At 39.0% G+C, this 18890-nt stretch overlaps 1 protein-coding gene across 1 annotated transcript; it reads right to left on the reverse strand.

The window, feature by feature from the left end:
* Window positions 1-1574: 1574 nt before the first annotated feature.
* On the reverse strand, window positions 1575-6166 carry LOC147863864 (transcription elongation factor 1 homolog). The gene is made up of 4 exons (XM_087320427.1): window positions 5982-6166; window positions 2761-2831; window positions 2654-2675; window positions 1575-1876 (listed from the first exon to the last, which is right to left on the reverse strand). The coding sequence occupies exons 1-4, from the start codon at window positions 6092-6094 to the stop codon at window positions 1828-1830; spliced, it is 255 nt and encodes an 84-aa protein (XP_087176553.1). The 5' UTR covers window positions 6095-6166; the 3' UTR covers window positions 1575-1827.
* Window positions 6167-18890: the final 12724 nt, after the last annotated feature.

An 18890-nucleotide genomic window follows, 5' to 3' on the forward strand; every position in this document is an offset into this window, starting at 1 on the left:
TGTTGTAATCTATAGAACTTGATTTCAACAAATTGTCCCCATTTTTAACTATACTTGATTCTTACGATAGCTAGGAAGCCGTAGGGTTTGGCTTCACTTAAAGTAAACCATTGCCAATTACTAAAAAAAGTTCCCCCCCCACCCCCTCTTGATTTCATTTTCTCTCTCTTCTTGATTCCATTGCCCAAACCAAAAACCCATCATTGATGGAACACTAGCACATGGTAGTGAGTGGATTGTTGCAAGTACCATGGCACCACTAGTTGCACCGACATTAGAAAAAAGAAAAGAAAATGAATGCCGTAAATAAATTCAAATTTGGGAACTTTAGAGATTTTCTACTAGGTTCATTGACCCAGACAAATTGAAAAATCATGTTGTTTGACAATAATTTTGGGCCTATTCAAATAGTTACTTCCAATGGACCAGTAGTGCTCCTCAATGATTTTGAAAAGTAATTCTTTGTTGTTTTCTTCCATCTCTAGATAGTTTCCCTACTTAATGATTCTAGACATGATTTTAAAGTATCTCATAAATGCCTAAGAGATGCTTGTGGGAAATCTTAACTCTTAAGTTTACCATAACCACTCCAAATAGAGTATTATATTTGTGCCATGCGCAAAGACCAAGTTTTCCAACATGTTATGGTAAATTTGGTTGGCATGTGTTGGGTAATTTTTATGCATCCATTCGTGAGCATGCATGGAGATCATAGTTAACATACAAACAAGAATATTGAAGCCAAGGAAAAGGTGCATTCCGCACATTTCGAGATACATTATTGACAAAATTTCTCCCATTAGATAAAAAATTTGCTTAGAGAACTAGGAAAGGCACATTCCAATATGATTGACCCATTGGTAGCTCAATAAAATTTTCAAAGATGTTAGCGCTACAAATTAGGTAGTATAAGGCAATATGCATATTGCATCAACATGGTTATTCACTTTCTCCTTTTAAAAACATAAGTTGAGTGCATCCTTTTTACATCTTGGTGCAATGCTACCTCATGTGCTTTCTAAAAGGAGAGGCTTTGGTCCCATAACTATATCATGACTATTCTCAATTAGGGTAAATCTACAAAAGACCTGTAAAAGTATGCTCAATAACCTCTTCAAGCATACAACTAGATATTAAGAAGGTTTACATTGATGCCCCCATTAAAGATGTACATTTAGTGTCACAAAGGTTAGAAGTGCCTGCCATCGTGAACAACCTCCAATAAAACTTACTACAAACAATCTAAAGCAACTCTAGCAGGAATGGACACTCCATGTTGTATTGTTGCCTGATATTGGAGTTTCCCTTTATTATCTAGCTTATAGCTTATTTTAATGTTATTTTGCATTCTGTTATTTAATATTGTAAATTCGTTATGCTCATCATTCACATTTAGCTTTAAGTTTTACTGGCCTTTTGCCATTTTCACTCTATATGACATGGAAAGTTATGAATTTGGTTTTGTTGACCTACTCAGACTTGTTTTCATCCAGTTTGGTAGAAAACAAATAAGTCAATCTCTCAAAACTCTTTAATCCCAGTAAAAATAAATTTAGCTTTATAAAGATTAATTTCAATATGTTTTCAAGCATGAATTCAATAGATCAGTTATCAGTTCTGAAGTCTCAACAAATTCGATAAATGTTTCTTGCTTCAAGAATCAGTTAAGATTTCTTCTATTACAAAGTGCTTACAAATGCATACAATTTTCATTCCATCAGAAGGCAACAAGATGTAGATGGTTGTTCATCTTCCACATTCATCAAGGTTTAGTTATTGTAACTTTATAGTTAATTTTAAATTACATGCTAAAACAAGACAAACTGATTACTCAGCTGCATTTGCCCTTTCACACTCATCTATCCAATCACTGTACCTGTTGACCAAAAATGAAAAACCTCAGAAAGTTTGATGAAGAAATTAAGTCCTTTCTCATTCAAGGATTCCATATGAAAACTTTTTTATCAGACAGACATTACTACTTGGTGTGGACATTGAAGAAGTTGGCAGTATCAATAAGGAATGAAGTGAATGTTTAATTTAAAGACTTTGTTTTGGGATTGCATCTCTTAAAGGGGCTGTATATTTTGATGGAAAAAGGCATGAAATTGATGTATTATGGAAATAAAGTAAATTACTAAAATACTTTTACATATTATATGTGTCATAGTACAGCTTCTGTAACCTCGTTGTATTACTTTCTTGTTGTCAATTATCGCACTAATAAAAAAACGTGCAAGGATTTGGAAAATCAGAGACAGTGTAATATCTTCAATTTGCATGGCCTTAAGAAATTTTAATGATTTCAAGGGTAAGATTAGTAGGAAACCAGTTATCCTAGGACTTGCCCATACCCATAAGGGTTTGTTATGCATGGTGATCTGGAAACCTAAGGAATCACGCTATATAAAGAGGACTAGCTACCCCCTTCATTACAGCATATCTCACAGATGCTGCGAAGACTATTGGTGAGGTAGTGGTTCCATTATTCCAGGATGGATACAGAGTTTAGGGTTTAGGTGGATGCATATGAATGAACAATGTTTGAAGTTAGAATATAAATTGATTTTGTATGCATGTATACAATATGGAATTCTACAATATGAGAGAGGGGGGGGGGGGGGGAGAGAGAGAGAGAGAGAGAGAGACTTACACATCAATTGGTTCACTTAAAGCTGCAAGCATAGAAAATTTTGATTTAGTCCCAATCCTTAGAAAGAACAATATAATGTAGTTATAGTCAAAATAGAAGATGCTCACTATCAATCTGAGTTGTGTAATGCTCTTGGCATATCCTGCAGCTCACCTCCCCAATTGCATTTTTCCTGTCCCTATTGAATCAGCCAAAAAGTAGGTTCAAGCATACATACCTTTAAAGGCTTTCCAAAATAAGCTTACATATATAAAGGAGATACAATGTGCAAGGTAACAAAAATATATGCAGTAGTATTGCTTTCCAGGCAAAGTGTAGTAGGAAGCTGTGCTGTCAAGAAGCAGCAACTGTCTCTCTGATTGTGGTCAAGAAAGAGAGTGGTGACAAGTTAATGTAAGAGATGAGTTAACTATTTGGGTTAGCAACCTAATGTATTAACTTCAGCATTCAGTAGACCCTTTTAAAACTTGTCCCCCTCCACTGCCAATGCAGAAACAACCATAGCTACTTTCAAAGAACTCTTTGACATCCATGTTGACAAGTGAGGAATTTCTTCAGACATGTCATTTTTGCCAGCTTATATCTCAAGAGATAGCCATTCACATATTGATAAGAAATGTATAGATTCCCAAGGGGCCGGTTCATCATCTGTATTCAATCCTCCCCAGATTGACCGAATCACATCAGTGAATGGAAGGTCGAATCTCCATTAGATCTCACCTGAATTTCCTGAAGAACCATGCTCAAGAAGCATGATACCAACTATTAACCACTTTTATCATCCCATTTGAACCACTGTCCATACTACTACTAATTGCTATTGTCCCATTCAGACGAGTGGAATCTACATACAGGGTACAGCAAGTAGACATAACTGTAGAATTTAATGGCAGTGAACTAGATATTACTAGCTTCAGCAATCGTGCTGCGGTAAAGAAATATGCTCAAGACATGTCTGATTGAGTGATATATTTTGGAATCTGATCATGGTACTCTGAAATCAGATGGTGTTTTTAGAAGCAGTCCTAGGGAAACCACCAAGTTGTATCGATATATACTCACTTAGTAGCACACGAGCATATAGCTCCACTGAATCATCTCTATGTTGTAGTTATACTTGTAATTTGCATCTTCCATTGTATCTCTGTACATCATGCTATTCGCTGTAGCTAATATTGTGTCAACGTTATAGAGGTTCAACAGTAGTTTGATGAAAAGAGTTTGCACGTGGAGCTTGATCAAGCAGCACAAATGGCATCAATAAGTCATCATGGATATGACAGTGGGCAAGCTTGAAAGAACGAACTACTTTGTGAAAGTTCACGATGATCATCATTTTGGATTCCTACTAGCTATTAGAGACCATGCAAAATAACAATGTGGAGGTAGTGGGACTCCAGATCCAAAGAAATTGATGGAGTGGTTACCCTCCACCGCATAAAAAGTGCAAGCTTTGACAAGGCAGCACATGGATATCATGTATGCAACTATTACACCCAAAATGAATTTTGATATAGATTTTTGATGAATCAAACATCAAATACAGCATATGCCTGGAGATTTCCAGCAGTATCAATATGAGATGCGAAATGCGGCCATATTCCAAAACCTAGAGAATTATTTAGTGTAGTGCAGATAGTGGAAGGGAAGATGTTGAAAGTACTTTACGAAGCAACTTTGAACAAGATGGCTAGTGTTGGGCTGGCAAAGTCTAGCAAAGAGTTGACATGGGGATGCATCGCACATTACCCTCGAGTTTAATGGCATGGTCACATTTTTTACCACTCAACAAACTTTTCTGTGAGACGTTTTCTACATTACCAGGTCATGTGACTCAGAACTACAAAGTCAAAAGTGAAGAGTTTAATGCTTCTGGCTCAGGGTCACCCAAGGGGGCTTTGCACATCCATTCAGTGTCAGGACTGCAGATCTCAATGATGAGTGCTTAAGCTTTGATATACCAGGAGACACATTGATCCTGCATAACAAAGAAAACATACACATGACAAGTGGAAGAAACTAGTTGTGGAACTTGAGGAATGTTGAATGTGTGTCCGTCGCAGTGGAAACAACCAGAAATATTCAGCTGACAGAAGTGAATAAATTTATGTGAAGACTTGAGTGGGTGGAACTCAATGTCTATAGTTCATGTCCAAGTTGCTGAATGCTGGCTATGAGGAAGTCTTCTGCAAGTCAAGAGCAGAATCCACAAACATTGGACAGGTAGTTGGGTTCATAAAGAGAAACTAAATGCAAAAGAAAACATGTTGCTTGAAAGAACCTCAGTCTCCAGCGATATAACCACAGTCCAATTGAGGAGATTATGTTATGAGGAACATCATATTCTTCGTTACATTACAAAAGAAAGCAAGATTGAATTTATGTACTATAATGTGAATCAGAAAAATAATATCTTACAATCAAACCCATAGAAACACAATCCAAAAACGCTTGTCAAGAGAGACAAATGAGCAATATTTCACAAATCTTGTTCATAATGTAAAAGTGAAGACTCCAAACAGCCAAAGCAAGAAATAATACTTCTAGAAAGCATCTTGACCTATCAAATTTTGAGACAATAAACTAAACCTTAAGCTAACACAGGATAAACTAATACGTGAAAGAAATGCCACTTGCTAAAATGCCAAACAATAATTTGTTTTCTTTGAATGGAAGACATATAAGATTGATAAGGTACAGCAGAAGTGTTAACAAAACCATAGAAGATGAAAAAGAAACAGAAGCAACGCAATTCAAAGAACAGAAGAAAATAAAAATTTAAAAGATGTGGTATATGTACGACAAAGGAAGATTGACAATATAAACAGAAAGAAATGGTAAGAAATATCTCATATATAAATGACGAGGAAGATTTTTTTTATGGAAATAAATGTTAGGAGAGATCTTACAGATTGGAATAAACAATATAGCTAGAATATTAGCAGACTGAGCATTAAAAAAAAAACCTAGCATTGGTAAGAGAAATAGCTTAAGTATTGAAAGAAATGGTGTAACGAAAACATAGGACGACTGAAAAGAGAGAAACGATAAGAAATAAAGACCTTGCTATCTAAATCGCGTGATAATTGAGCAGGGAAGGAATGGTAACAAAGGAAGATCGGCAACATAGTCTCGAAGGAAGGAAAACAGAAAAGAAGACGATCGATCTCAAGAATTCAGGGAAAAAAAAAAAAAAAAAAAACTTATATCCAGACCAAATGAATAGGAGGAAACGGTAGTAAGAAAGAATCGTTAGAGAAATGAAGGAAGAAAGGAGTGGGGGGGGGGGGGGGGGGGGGGGGGGGAGAGAGAGAGAGAGAGAGCTTACATTCGGCATTCAACGCTGCTCTCATGGTTGCAGAAGGGGCAGCTGAAGACAGTGGAGAGCTTCTCCATCTTCTTCTTGGGAGCAGGTTTGGCAGAAGACTTGCGTTTCCCCATGGCTGGATCTGTCGGAGAAGGAAGGAACGAAACGATCAGAGACTGTGGAGCAGAAAAAGAAGAAGAAAGAAGAAGAAGAATCTCGTAGACGCGACTTCGGGGAGGCGAAGAAGAAGAAGAAGAAGACAGAAAAGAAAAGTGGGCACCAAATATAAATAATGAGAGAGGGGAGGAGGTTTTCGTTATTTCCCAAATATGCCCTTTGCGTTTTCCTGCGTTTTGCGTTTCATGGGGTTTCTGGTATTTTTCACAAACGCCCTCCCCCTAACCCCGCATCGTTTATGGGGTGTGTAGTGTAAGCGTAGTATGGTGTACATATGTAATGCATGTACCTATGTATACATACATGTGTGTATGTATGTATGTATGTATGTATTGCATGCGTGTATCATTTCCATGTATATATGTATGTATGTAATTGACGTGTCTAAATGCTACCAAATATTAAAGAGGGCAAACGAGGGAATCACGGGACACAGACAATGTAGACCAGCGCGTAAGCGAGGGCGTGTGTGATCTGCACCATCCGATGTGGATAAATAATAAAAACGCGCGCTCAAAAGTTCACTGGAATGGGAGCCCGAGAAGCTCGAGTTAGTGTAGGCAAGAGCCCGAGGAGCCCTTCTCATTACTTTTGTCGACTATTTAAACCTGCAAATGCATCTAATCCACAAAACCTATCACAAAGAGGTATGTATTTTAATGGTTTTTACTTTTTTGGGGGGGGGTTAGGGTTTAGAAACTATGAAACATTTTTTGTTTTATGATTTAGGGTTAAAATATGTATTATTATGGATTGCATGCATTCGATGTTGTGTGAATATGGTTGGTTCAGAGATGGAATCAATATTGTCCAAAATGCAAACGACCGAGGAAGCTATTCAATGTCTCAAGCAAGTGTTAGAAGGCAACTATTTTGGAATGTATAGAAACGTTGGAAGATCTAATTGAGAAAGTGTAAAATCAACCAATGAAGAAGATGGCAAACCAATAAGTCACAACCAACAAATCGGTGCCAAAAGAGGAGTGACAATAGACATCTCACAAGAACTTATTGGCAGCTCCCTGAACACTTCCAAATCCCACACTAGAAAACTACAAAGAGGTGCAAAAGTCGGGCTAGGAGGCGCTTGCCAACGGTGACCATGAGAAGGTTTGATGTTTGCGTTGCGATGACTTAATGTTGATTTCAAGGGACTTGAATGTTACATGTTGAAAAAATTGTGGTTGCATTTTGCCATCATCCCCACATGACCCATAATCTTATTGCTCGTATTGTATTCAGCTTTCATTTTAGGTTTTCTGGCTTTAGATTTTGGACATTGTCAACATTTGAAGTTTTAAACTTTTGTGTAAGTGTTATTTGAAATGTTAAGTTGATTTGGAATTAGATTTAGATTTAGACTTAGAATTTTTATCGTCCATAAAGAGGCTAATTTTGACCAATGGGACCAAAGCATACATGTGTTCTTGATATGTGTCTCCTTCCCAATAAGGGGTATTCATACATTGAAGCAAAAGTCTCTATGTGTGAATAAAGCATACACGTATAAGCTCAACCTTCTAGATGGTGTCTTAGTATGGCCCTTAAGTTATCACTCCCTCTTAGTATGTTAGCATATATTGACCGAATTGCACTATATGTCTTTAATCATACTAAGTGACATTCATCCTCTACCATGCCTTCATTGCATACTTTACGTCTTCAAATTCGTTACATTTTGATACCATGATGCAACTTCAATACCTAACTTGTGAGATCGAGTACGAAGTAGTGTAAGGGCTCTACGAGCATTACTACTCATATTGGTAATGAGATAAGGTTAGATATGATTAATAGGCATTCTTGCTTTATATTGAGACCAAAATTCAGGATTGACATTTGCAATGTAGTATTATAGCTTTTTCCTCTTAACATTGTCCCACTTCATCCTTAATGATTCCACCAACCTTTCCTCAATCATTACATAATGCATACCATCGCCCAAAAGCTCTAAGAGATCATCCACACCCCATCTTCTAAACCATTTCCTTATGTCAACAACCCAACCGAATGAGAGAATCTTACTTTTATGATTCTTTTGTAGCTTACATCCAACATTCCAAGCAAGATGCGGTAATCAACGATTCAACATATTCTTGACTTTTGTAATGTATTTATATACTATTTGGAGTGCCAATATTTCTATGGGTCGAACACCTATTTCCAAGAGCATAACTTGGTAAGAGGTAATGCATTTAACTCCTAATTGCCTCCTTAAAAACATCTTCTGAATTTTCTCAATCTCATTCCATGCATTAAGAGAGATGGTGTCACCCCATACTTCTACTCCATAAAGCAATACTTGAGTTACCATAACATTGAGCAACACTAGTTTTACTTCCCATCCACAAGTATCACTTTGGTTGCATTGGTTCTCCAAAAGGTAATACAATTTCCAAAAGGCTTAGAGCCTTGAATCAAAGCATGCACTCCATTTATTTGTGGCGAGTACATCAATACCAAGATATTTAAAGCTTCGAACAAATTGTATATGTTCACCTCTATATGTGAACATAGGGTAATGATGAGGTTGGATGGTTTGCACTACCATCATTCTTGTTTTCTCCACATTCACTGGTAGTCCACTACTATGTCAAAATTCTTCTAATACCCCAAATAAATGTTGCATACCATCAACAACATATGAGAAGAGTACCACATCATTTGCATATAGAAGCAATAAGATAACATTCGGGGGCATTCTATCCTTCTTCTCTTGCAACCTTAATTCACCACTTCTAATTTATCAATACATAAGCCAAAGAGTGTGACATTGTCCATTTTAAAAACTCACTTGAGACGTAGGTTGCATGTGTTGCTTTCCACTCACCATATTCTTTATTCCCTTATTGACATCATCAATATCGATACATGTAGTGCATGGTGTTTCAATTTTCTCAACCATAAGAGCCACACCATAATGCATATATAGCCTTTGTACATAGTTTAATATCTCTTCATTTGTAAAGTGACCTATCACATCTTTTGTCAGGAATAGTACTAAAGCAAAGATGGAATTAGTACTAATAAGAGCAATACTATTAGTACTAAGAGGACGAGACTGCGTAAGATTCCCGAGAGAGGAAGTGAGAAGAGGAGAGAGAGAGAGATAGCGAGGATGAGAGAGAGAGAAAGATGATGACAGCAACTAATATATTATATGAAAAGATAAGTACAAAGCGGCTGAGAGGCTTAAGACTGGCGTTGAACCAATTTGGTTCAACATAATGCCTAGTGCCTTCTTTTATAGTGTTGTCAGGAGTAATCCTGAAACTTCTAGAATGTTCTAGAGAAATCTGGAATATACATTACTTTCTTATAATAAAAGATAAATGAAAATAATATCCTATGAATTACAATAGATGGTGTGATGGTTAAGAGCTCGAGCCATATACCATAAGGTCATGGGTTCGAGTCTTGCCATATCATGACACTATCTCCCCCTTAAAGACGACGAGTAGAACGAGTCGGCGCTGATTGCGGACCGAGTTTGTCTGGATACTTTCGGTGGAAATCAGTAAGATCCTGAGCATTGGCAACATGCTCGACGGGTTCCCAAGTGCGTTCACTCAGACTATAACCAACCCAATCGACCAAATAATAAAGTTTGCTGCGAATAAGTTTGGAATCGAGGATGGCAGCAACTTCATACTCCGGGCCGGCGTCCAACTCCAGCGGGGGCGGCGGTGGTGTAACACGATCGGGAATGGTGTTTGCTTTATAAGGTTCAAGAAGAGAACAATGGAAAACCGGATGTATCTGAAGTTGCGGAGGGAGATCAAGGCGGAATGTGACATCATTAACTTTACCCGTAATAAGGAAAGGACCGAGTCGTCGATAATCTAACTTGTCGCACGGTCGAGTAGTCTTGATGTGACGACGTAAGAGCCATACTCGATCTCCGATGGCAAAAGAGGAGGGAAGCCGATGACGATCCGCGTAAGTCTTCTGTGTCTGTTGAGCATGACGAAGATGAGTCGAGAGATCTGTCTGGATCTTGCGTGGTCTCTCCAAATGATCCCCGGCACGAGGATTGGTAGGTAGCTCCGGGGTGTCGATCACCGACCAATGAGGATGAGAACTGGTATAAGCGTAGAATGGGGAGACTCGAGTCGAGGAGTGAACAACATTATTATACGCAAACTCCGCAAAGTGGAGAATCTCGGCCCAATCGTCCTGTTGATAACTCAGGAAACACCGGAGATATTGCTCTAGCATTTGGTTTGTTCTTTCTGCCTGCCCATCGGTCTGAGGATGGTAGCCGGAGGAGAGGTTGCAAGAGACCTTGAGCATCTTGAAGAGATGCTGCCAAAATTTGGAGACAAATTGCGGTCCTCGATCACTGATGATACTGTATGGGAGGCCATGATGCCGAAATACCTCACGCATGACTAGGGCGGCGGTTTCCTCGGTAGTGATGGCCTTAGTACACGGAACAAAATGTGCCATCTTCGTATATCGATCGACGACGGTTAAGATAACATCGAACCCCTGCGAGACCGGCAGATCTGTGATAAAATCAAGACAAATAGACTGCCACGGCTTACTTGGAATCGGTAAGGGTTCCAACAAGCCATATGGATGGTGTCGTGGCATCTTTGCTCGGCAGCAAGCATCACAGGTCCGAAAGTAGTCATCGACAAAACGGCGCATGTGGGGCCACCAAAAAGATCGTTGCACTAGCTCCAACGTCTTAGTACTACCGAAATGTCCTGCCGTATGGGTGTCGTGACAATGCTGGACGATTTGAAGGTGACAGGAGCAATCGGGGACATATACGCGCTTTTTAAAGAATAACAAACCATCATGATATTCGAATTGTCGGTAGTCAATACCTGGTTGTTGAGACTGAGAACAGGATGCCCGAGAAGTATCAATGTGCACCAGGATGTTTTGAGCAAAACTATCCGTCTTCAAGTTTGCACGTATGTCATCGATAATCCGTGAATCCATCGGGGTGTGAAAAATCCGCGTCGTGTGCAATCGTGTTGGTCCCAAGATTACTTGCTTTTGATTATCAAATGTTGGATCACCAGGACGAGGTGCAAGATATGAACGTCGTGATAGTGCATCTGCTTTTCCTTGCTGCTTCCCCGGTCAATATGTGATTTTGAAGTCGAAACGCGTGAGGAATTGCGCCCACCGAGCTTGCCGTTGATTTAGTATACGAGCATTCTGGAAATAAGCAAGATTTTTATGATCACTAAAGACAACGACCTGATGTGGAGAGCCCTCTAAGAAATGCCGCCATTGCACAAATGAATCCACGATGGCTAATAACTCCTTGTCATGTATTTCGTAGTTGATTTCCGCAACATCGAATTTGCGCGAATGGAAAGCCACCGGATCCAACTCTTCTTTATCTCCTTGTTGAGAAAGGATGCTACCGAGGGCGAAATCTGAAGCATCGGCCTCCATGATGAATGGTTTGCTAGTATCCACATGAGCTAGAATCGGTGCTGATGTAAAGGCTTTCTTAAGATGCCGAAAAGCCATATCTACTTCAATGGACTAAAGAAATGCTTGGCCCTTCTTCGTAAGTTGTGTGAGGGGTAAGATAATCTTCGAGTAATCTTCTATAAACTTACGGTAGAAGTTAGCAAAACCTAGAAAACATTGTACATCTTGTACCGACCGTGGAATTTGCCACTCTAGTACAGTTTGGACTTTAGCTGGATCCATGACGATGCCCTTTGAGGAGATGACGTAGCCTAGAAATTCCACTTGCTTGCAGTCAAAGCTACATTTTTCTAGCTTGGCATAAAGACCATTCTCGCGGAGTCGCTTTAGTACTAATAGTACATGAGAATCGTGCTCTTCCTGGGTCTTCGAATAAATCAATAGATCATCAAGATAGATGATCAAACAAATATCCAAGAGGTCTTTGAATATATCATTTGCCATGTGTTGGAAGACTGCGGGTGCATTGGTTAGGCCGAACGGCATAACAGTATACTCGAAATGCCCATATCGCGTGCAAAAGGCGGTCTTCCATTCATCTCCCGGTCGGATCCGCACGAGGTTATACGCTCCTCGTAGATCGATTTTGGTAAAAAACTTGGCACCATTAACTCGCTCTAAAAGACTTGATATAAGAGGAAGTGCATACCTATTCCGGATGGTGACCTTATTCAATCCGCGGTAATCAACGACGAGACGAAGTGAGCCATCTTTCTTCTTGACAAAGAAGATGGGTGCACCGGCCGGAGATTTTGAATGACGGATGAACCCGCTTGCCAAGTTCTCCTCTATGTAGGCTCGAAGGACTTCTAACTCGGTGGGTGACAAGTTGTAAATTGGTCCCCATGGTGGCTCGGTTCCTGGTTGTAAATCGATGGGACAGTCATAGGGACGGTGATGAGGAAGGGTACCGGATTTTACCTTGTCAAATACATCGACATAAGGATGATATTTTGCCAGAAGTTGTACTGAGGAGTCCTTCTTAATAGTGCTGGAAGGATGTACTGATATTGCAAATAGGAACATTGCCTCCTTGTGTCCTTCTTCGCATAATTGATGGAGTGAAATGGTCGAAACTCGGTGAGTAGATTCTTGGGGTGGTCGATATCGGACTTCTCTTGTTCTCCAATCTATGGCTGGATTATGTAATTCAAACCAAGGTAATCCTAGGACAATGGGATGCTCTGGACTACTAATTATATTAAATGATATTACACACACAACACTACCTAGGACAACTTGAATGGGTTCTGATTCTTCTACAATATTCCCGGAAGCAATGGGACGACCATCAATGACTACTACAGATGCGGGACAAGGAAGTTTTCTTATGGATATCTGAGAAGCTTGGGCAAAATTTCGATCCATGAAACAGGAATTAGCTCCGGAATCTAAGAGTGCTAGGACGGGTACTGGGGGAGTACTTTTAGTACTAACAATGACTTGGGCTAGGAACACATTGCTAACTTGCTTGGAAGGAATGGAACCACTAATGGGCTGTACAGATCTAGGGATGTTGTCCAACCAAACGGCTCCTATTTTGGCTGGACTCAATCGTTTAACTCTTCATCTAATTGACTAAGGATTTCAAATTTGTTTGAGATACTTGGGCTATTAGTACTATGAATACTATCTGACACTCTATTAGTACTATTAATACTATCAGACACTCCGAAGGGAAGAATTGACTCGGGTTTAGTACAGGCGACGATTTGATTTACCTGTCTTCTTGGCCTATGGGGACAATTGATGACAATATGCCCTGGTCCACCGCAATAAAGGCATAATCGATTGGCACGTCGTCGTTGCTTTTCTTCTTTCGATAATGGGCCGCGTCGACGCATGGTGTCGATCTCCATCGGTGTCGGAATATGGCTTGAGGTACATCGCGTGCAAACGGTTTAGCCGTGACTGAGGCGTATGTGGGTTCCGGCCGAGAGCGTGGTATTTGTAACTGACGCTCCGAACGCCGTTCGAAAAGGCAGTTGTCGCATCGGACCGCTCGACTGATTGCCTCCGTAAGAGACTTTGGTTCTTCGGGGAAGGTTAAAAGCAGATCTTTGACATCATTGCGCAAGCCGTAGCGAAACTGCTCCATGAGGGCTTGATCATCCCAGGGAATATCTGAGGCGAGTAGACGGAAATCCGCCGCGTAGGCAGAGGCTGGACGATCGCCTTGACGCAATCTTCGGATCTTGTTGATCGTCGTCCTGATGTTGTCGGTATCTCCAAAGCAGGCTTTAAACTCACCAATAAAATCTTCAAAGTTATTAAGCAAGGGTGATTGTTTTTCTAGAAGCGGAGCGAACCATGCCAAGGTTGAGCCGCTAAGTAACGTGCCTATTAGGCCGACTCGAGATGCATCAATGGGATATCGGGAAGGATGCATCTGGATGACTAAGTGTACCTGATTAAGGAATCCTCGGAATTGCAATCGCGTTCCATCAAATTTCACAGGAAGTCCAATCTTGGGCTCTTTATGAAATCCTTGGGGACTTGATCCTTGTTGTTGCAACGCTGCTTTGAGTTGTTGTACCCGTAATGCTAACTCCCCATGTTGTTGTTGCGTTTGTTTTTTTTCGAGAGCGATTTGTTGTAGATCCCCTATCAACCGTTGGTTTTCTTGTTCCAGGGCAACAAACTTTTCTTTTAGGCACTGTAACTCGGAAAAAATGGATTGATATTCTTGGGCGCTAACAGTAGCCATAGTATAGGGAAAAGGGTAGGAGGATGAGGGAGAACGACAAGTAGGCTGGAGGAAAGGAAAAATTGGTTCAAACTGTCAGGAATAGTACTAAAGCAGAGATGGAATTAGTACTAATAAGAGCAATACTATTAGTACTAAGAGGACGAGACTGCGTAAGATTCCCGAGAGAGGAAGTGAGAAGAGGAGAGAGAGAGAGATAGCGAGGATGAGAGAGAGAGAAAGATGATGACAGCAACTAATATATTATGTGAAAAGATAAGTACAAAGCGGCTGAGAGGCTTAAGACTGGCGTTGAACCAATTTGGTTCAACATAATGCCTAGTGCCTTCTTTTATAGTGTTGTCAGGAGTAATCCTAAAACTTCTAGAATGTTCTAGAGAAATCTGGAATATACATTACTTTCTTCTAATAAAACATAAATGAAAATAATATCTTATGAATTACAATAGATGGTGTGATGGTTAAGAGCTCAAGCCATATACCATAAGGTCATGGGTTCGAGTCTTGCCATATCATGACATCTTCTTTCTTACCCTTGAGTTGTCTCCATGCTAATTTTGGTTTGAGCTTAAACAAGTTTTTCTTTTTCATCTCTTGCATTTGGAAATATCTTCTTTTCTTTCTCCTCACTGCTTTCTTATATAGGTGCCATGCAACAATCTTTTCATTTTCCCCTTGTATGGACTTAAACAATTTGAGATATATCTTACATTCATCGTCGAACCAAGAATTACATGGAAAACTACACATCTTATGCCCACCCACATGCCCTCTTAAAGTATTGATATCCAACCTTAAGGATGATATCCTTCAAATGTTGCCAATTTTCTTTAACATCTTTGCGCATAGAAAATTTTAACAAATGGTTATCCACTTCGTTTGCATACATCATAGCTTTCGTAGTAAGGTCGGATGATACATCTCTTTTCGTCTTTCACTCCATGGCATCTATTGGTGAAATGTGGAATTGCAAGCTCTAAGTACAATGGCTTGTGGTCTGAGTCCGGAGATAGAGAACCAACTTTAAACACATTCACCAATGATAGATCACATGCCAACATTAATGCATAATCAACCACACTTCCTACACCCGAGGATGGTAAACATGTCATCACATTTGTCAATGGGAATGCCTTTATACCATTTAGGATAATCAAGTTTGTGTAATTTAGCACATGTATCAAAAGTTTTCCATAATCTGACATGACACAATCCTCTGATCAAAAGTTATTTGAAGCTTGGAGACATAAGTTTGTGTGATTTCTGAGTTTAAGTTTTAAGTTTTGTGCAATTGTAATATTAGTATTTTTTTGAGTAATTTTTATGTAACATTTTCATGGCAAATTTTTGTTTTACACAATTTTTTTTGAAGTTTTTGATGTCTATTTTTTAGTCGGGCTCCTGCCTTGAGTCGATCAGGGTCCCGGTGACAGAGGCCGACAGATAGTCGAGCTCTTGGTGACTAAGGTTGTCAACTTTTTATCCACATCAAATGGTGCATATTGCACGCGCCCTCAACTGAACGACTTGCACCATCCATGCATGTGATTCCCCCATTTGCCCTCTTTAATATTCGGTAATAGTTAGACACGAGCGTATGTAATACATGTATGTGTGTGTGTGTGCGCGCGCGTGTGTGTATGTATGTATGTATGTAAGCACGTGTGTGTGTGATTCACTATTTATTTCCTCACCTCATCCCCCTCCCTGTTCCTCATTCAAGGCCTTATCACTGAGGGCATTGAGATAAACAATAGAGCTCCATTATTTGAAGAGATTCTCGAATTACATAAATAATATATTCTTTTTCTCCTTCATCAAAAACAAACCTAAAGTCAATTGAAAGTCTTTTAGGAACCATATATGGGACCTTAACAAAATAAAGGAAAATGTGAACATTAATTCGGAGTTTTAACGGCCCATGTTTTTTGTTTCCCGATTAGATAGATGACATCGGGGATGTGTAGGACACAATGTTGTATTATCGCCTACTTTTTGAATCATATGAGTTATTTGTAAGTTTATATGGACAACCTATCCCACTCTCTCTAACTCTTTTTAGTGTATTTGGGAGAAACATGCACGTGTACTATCAACATATCTATCCTCTTATTCTCTCTTTCAATGTTTGAACAAGGGAATTTGCAGAAATAGCAAAACCTCAAGGGCACTTTGAGAAATAAAGATAAATGTTATATTTTGGAGGTTTTCCCTTTTGCTTATTTACAATGACAATTGATGAGGTAGGAGTTCATCACAACTTTTATGATATGGAGTCCATTACACCCATGATCATATATGCAATTCTCTAAACTTAGGGTTAAGTGTAGGTTAAATCATAAGTAATGAAGGGCAAGGATTGAGTTCTTCTCGACCCTACTGTAGGAGATAACTTTAAAGTTTAGAGTGTTTCATCATTTGACCACATAGAATAAAACAATCAAGTAGGAAACAAACAACAACCTATGGTTTGAGCCTATGTAAGAAGGTTAAGTGCCTACATAAAAGGGAGAAGCTTTGTTATTTTCGATAAATACTCTGAAAATAAAGCTCTAACTCTACACACATGTTCCTCCTCCTTCAATGTGATCCATTTGCGAACTTGGTGGTATAGAACACCCACGGGGGACACGGATCCATCTCTCATCTTTGCTAAGGAGTGGTCTCACATGCTTTCTTCCTTATTTCATCCTTAAATTTGCTTAAAATGTATTAAGTTTATTACAATTTACCCCTACACTTCTTTACAATGTGCTAGGGTTTGAATATATGTGCACTTCGCACACACAATCACATCATAAGTGTACATTCAGACTATCATGTCTTCTTGATATAGAGATTTGCCACATGGTGCCAAGTCTTTTTTGAATATCATAGGTGACCAATATCCTACATGCATGTCTCCTCTTGCATCATATTCATGAACTAGTTTATTATTGGTCTAGGGATGGCTATTGTGCATAGGTGATTGTATGATGTAAATTTTAACTTATAGGATGTAGTACATTTCAAAACAACCCGTATGAAACACTAGGTAGCATTCTATACAATGATCGCGTGATTGTAGGTATTGTAATGAGGTCATCGGAGGGAATGCAACCCCTACCATTCATCAAACATTTCATCAGTATTAATTGATGGTTATCAAAGTTCTTATTTGACGACCATTACTTTGGGCCATCCAAAATTGCTATTATGTTCTCTTTCCACCTTTTTGTGATGTTTGGTAACTCATTGTATCCTTTCTTTAGTTGTATTGATGCACATTGCCAAGGAGAAGGCGAAGAAGCCATAATTACATTGTGTTATCACTATTTCCCCAACTGCAATCAAGGCTTTGATATTTCACCAAATGTCCTTATTCAATCGAGCATGGTTGACTATGGTGTTATTAATATTATGGTTTCCATAAATCAACATTTCCAATAAGGAATTAACCCTCCATGCCATGTATTGTGGTTCTAGTTAGGGCACACTCCTTATGTTCTCTTTCCACCTTATTGGATGTATAATTGTTTTGCTAATTCACAATAATGAATCCACAATTGTGACAAACATGTTTCATGATAATGCGAGTTGCATTTCTAGAGTATCCTCCACAACCCAATATCTTTGAATGTACAAAAAAATTCTACAATTCCAAGTAGATGGTTTGGCTTGGATAACAGTAGCTCTCAATAGATCATTCAATGTAGATGCTTGGGTTCAAACAATATTCTCTTGTTATAGTTAATTTCTTGAATTTAGATAGGTGGCCAAAAAATGTGGTTGTGTGCTCTTGTTCAATTAGAGGATCTCGCTAAATAGATGTCATCTTACTCAATGTGAAAGCCACATCAATATCAACTACTTGTTTCTTACACTCATGGTTAGTAATAAGTATATATCATTACTTTTATTGTCACGGTTATTGTAAATGCAAGTTATCAAGTTGGAAGTAGATGGGCATGTTCCCATGTGAATTGAATGCAAAGACAATTTGTCATAGATTACACTTTTTATGGCTATGTTGCATGATCATAGGGGATAAGGTATAGTTAGCATTTTGCTTCCACATTCATGCTTCCATGTAAAAGTTACCTTTATTTGGAAACAAAACTTTAATGGAGACACACGCCATATGTTCATGTAACGTACTAGAGTGAGTTCTCTCACATCATGTCTTCATGCTCATAACTACATGGTATTATTATAGGAACCCTTAGGATACGTTGCCTTTTAGAAATCTTGATGGCCATCATTGAGATTACGTGTTCCTTCAACACAATTTCAAGTATTCATAAATCCATGACATATTTCGGAGAATCAATGTTCGTTGATTTTCAACAACGAGACACAAACTACACAATTATCACAAGTTAGTGGGATGCTTTACAAGATTGCCGATGAAAGGGGACATGCCTTGCTCACTACTCGTGACATTATCACAAATTCTTCGATTTTGTTTAGGGTGACATTTGATAAATGCATATTGAAAGGTGAAAGAGAATTATTAGAATAACATTTTCACAACCTTGACCAATGGGATCTAAATACACAAATTTTCATAAAGCATTTGCTTCCTTAGAAGAGATGGTCATGCTTTG

The sequence above is a fragment of the Azolla caroliniana genome, unplaced genomic scaffold (assembly GCF_043228905.1).
Source record: "Azolla caroliniana isolate FFs.n. ecotype wild unplaced genomic scaffold, voAzoCaro1.0.p SCAF_5, whole genome shotgun sequence".
Classification (NCBI taxonomy): domain Eukaryota; kingdom Viridiplantae; phylum Streptophyta; class Polypodiopsida; order Salviniales; family Salviniaceae; genus Azolla; species Azolla caroliniana.

Bases quoted from the DNA above. Each gene is read 5' to 3' on its own strand.
- LOC147863864 (XM_087320427.1), bottom strand. From the start codon at position 6,094: ATGGGGAAACGCAAGTCTTCTGCCAAACCTGCTCCCAAGAAGAAGATG. The intron at 2,676-2,760 runs GTGAGCATCTTC...CTATGCTTGCAG, and splicing joins TTACACAACTCAGATTGATA to CTTTAAGTGAACCAATTGAT. The intron at 1,877-2,653 runs GTAAGTCTCTCT...TTTGGTCAACAG, and splicing joins TTAAGTGAACCAATTGATGT to GTACAGTGATTGGATAGATG.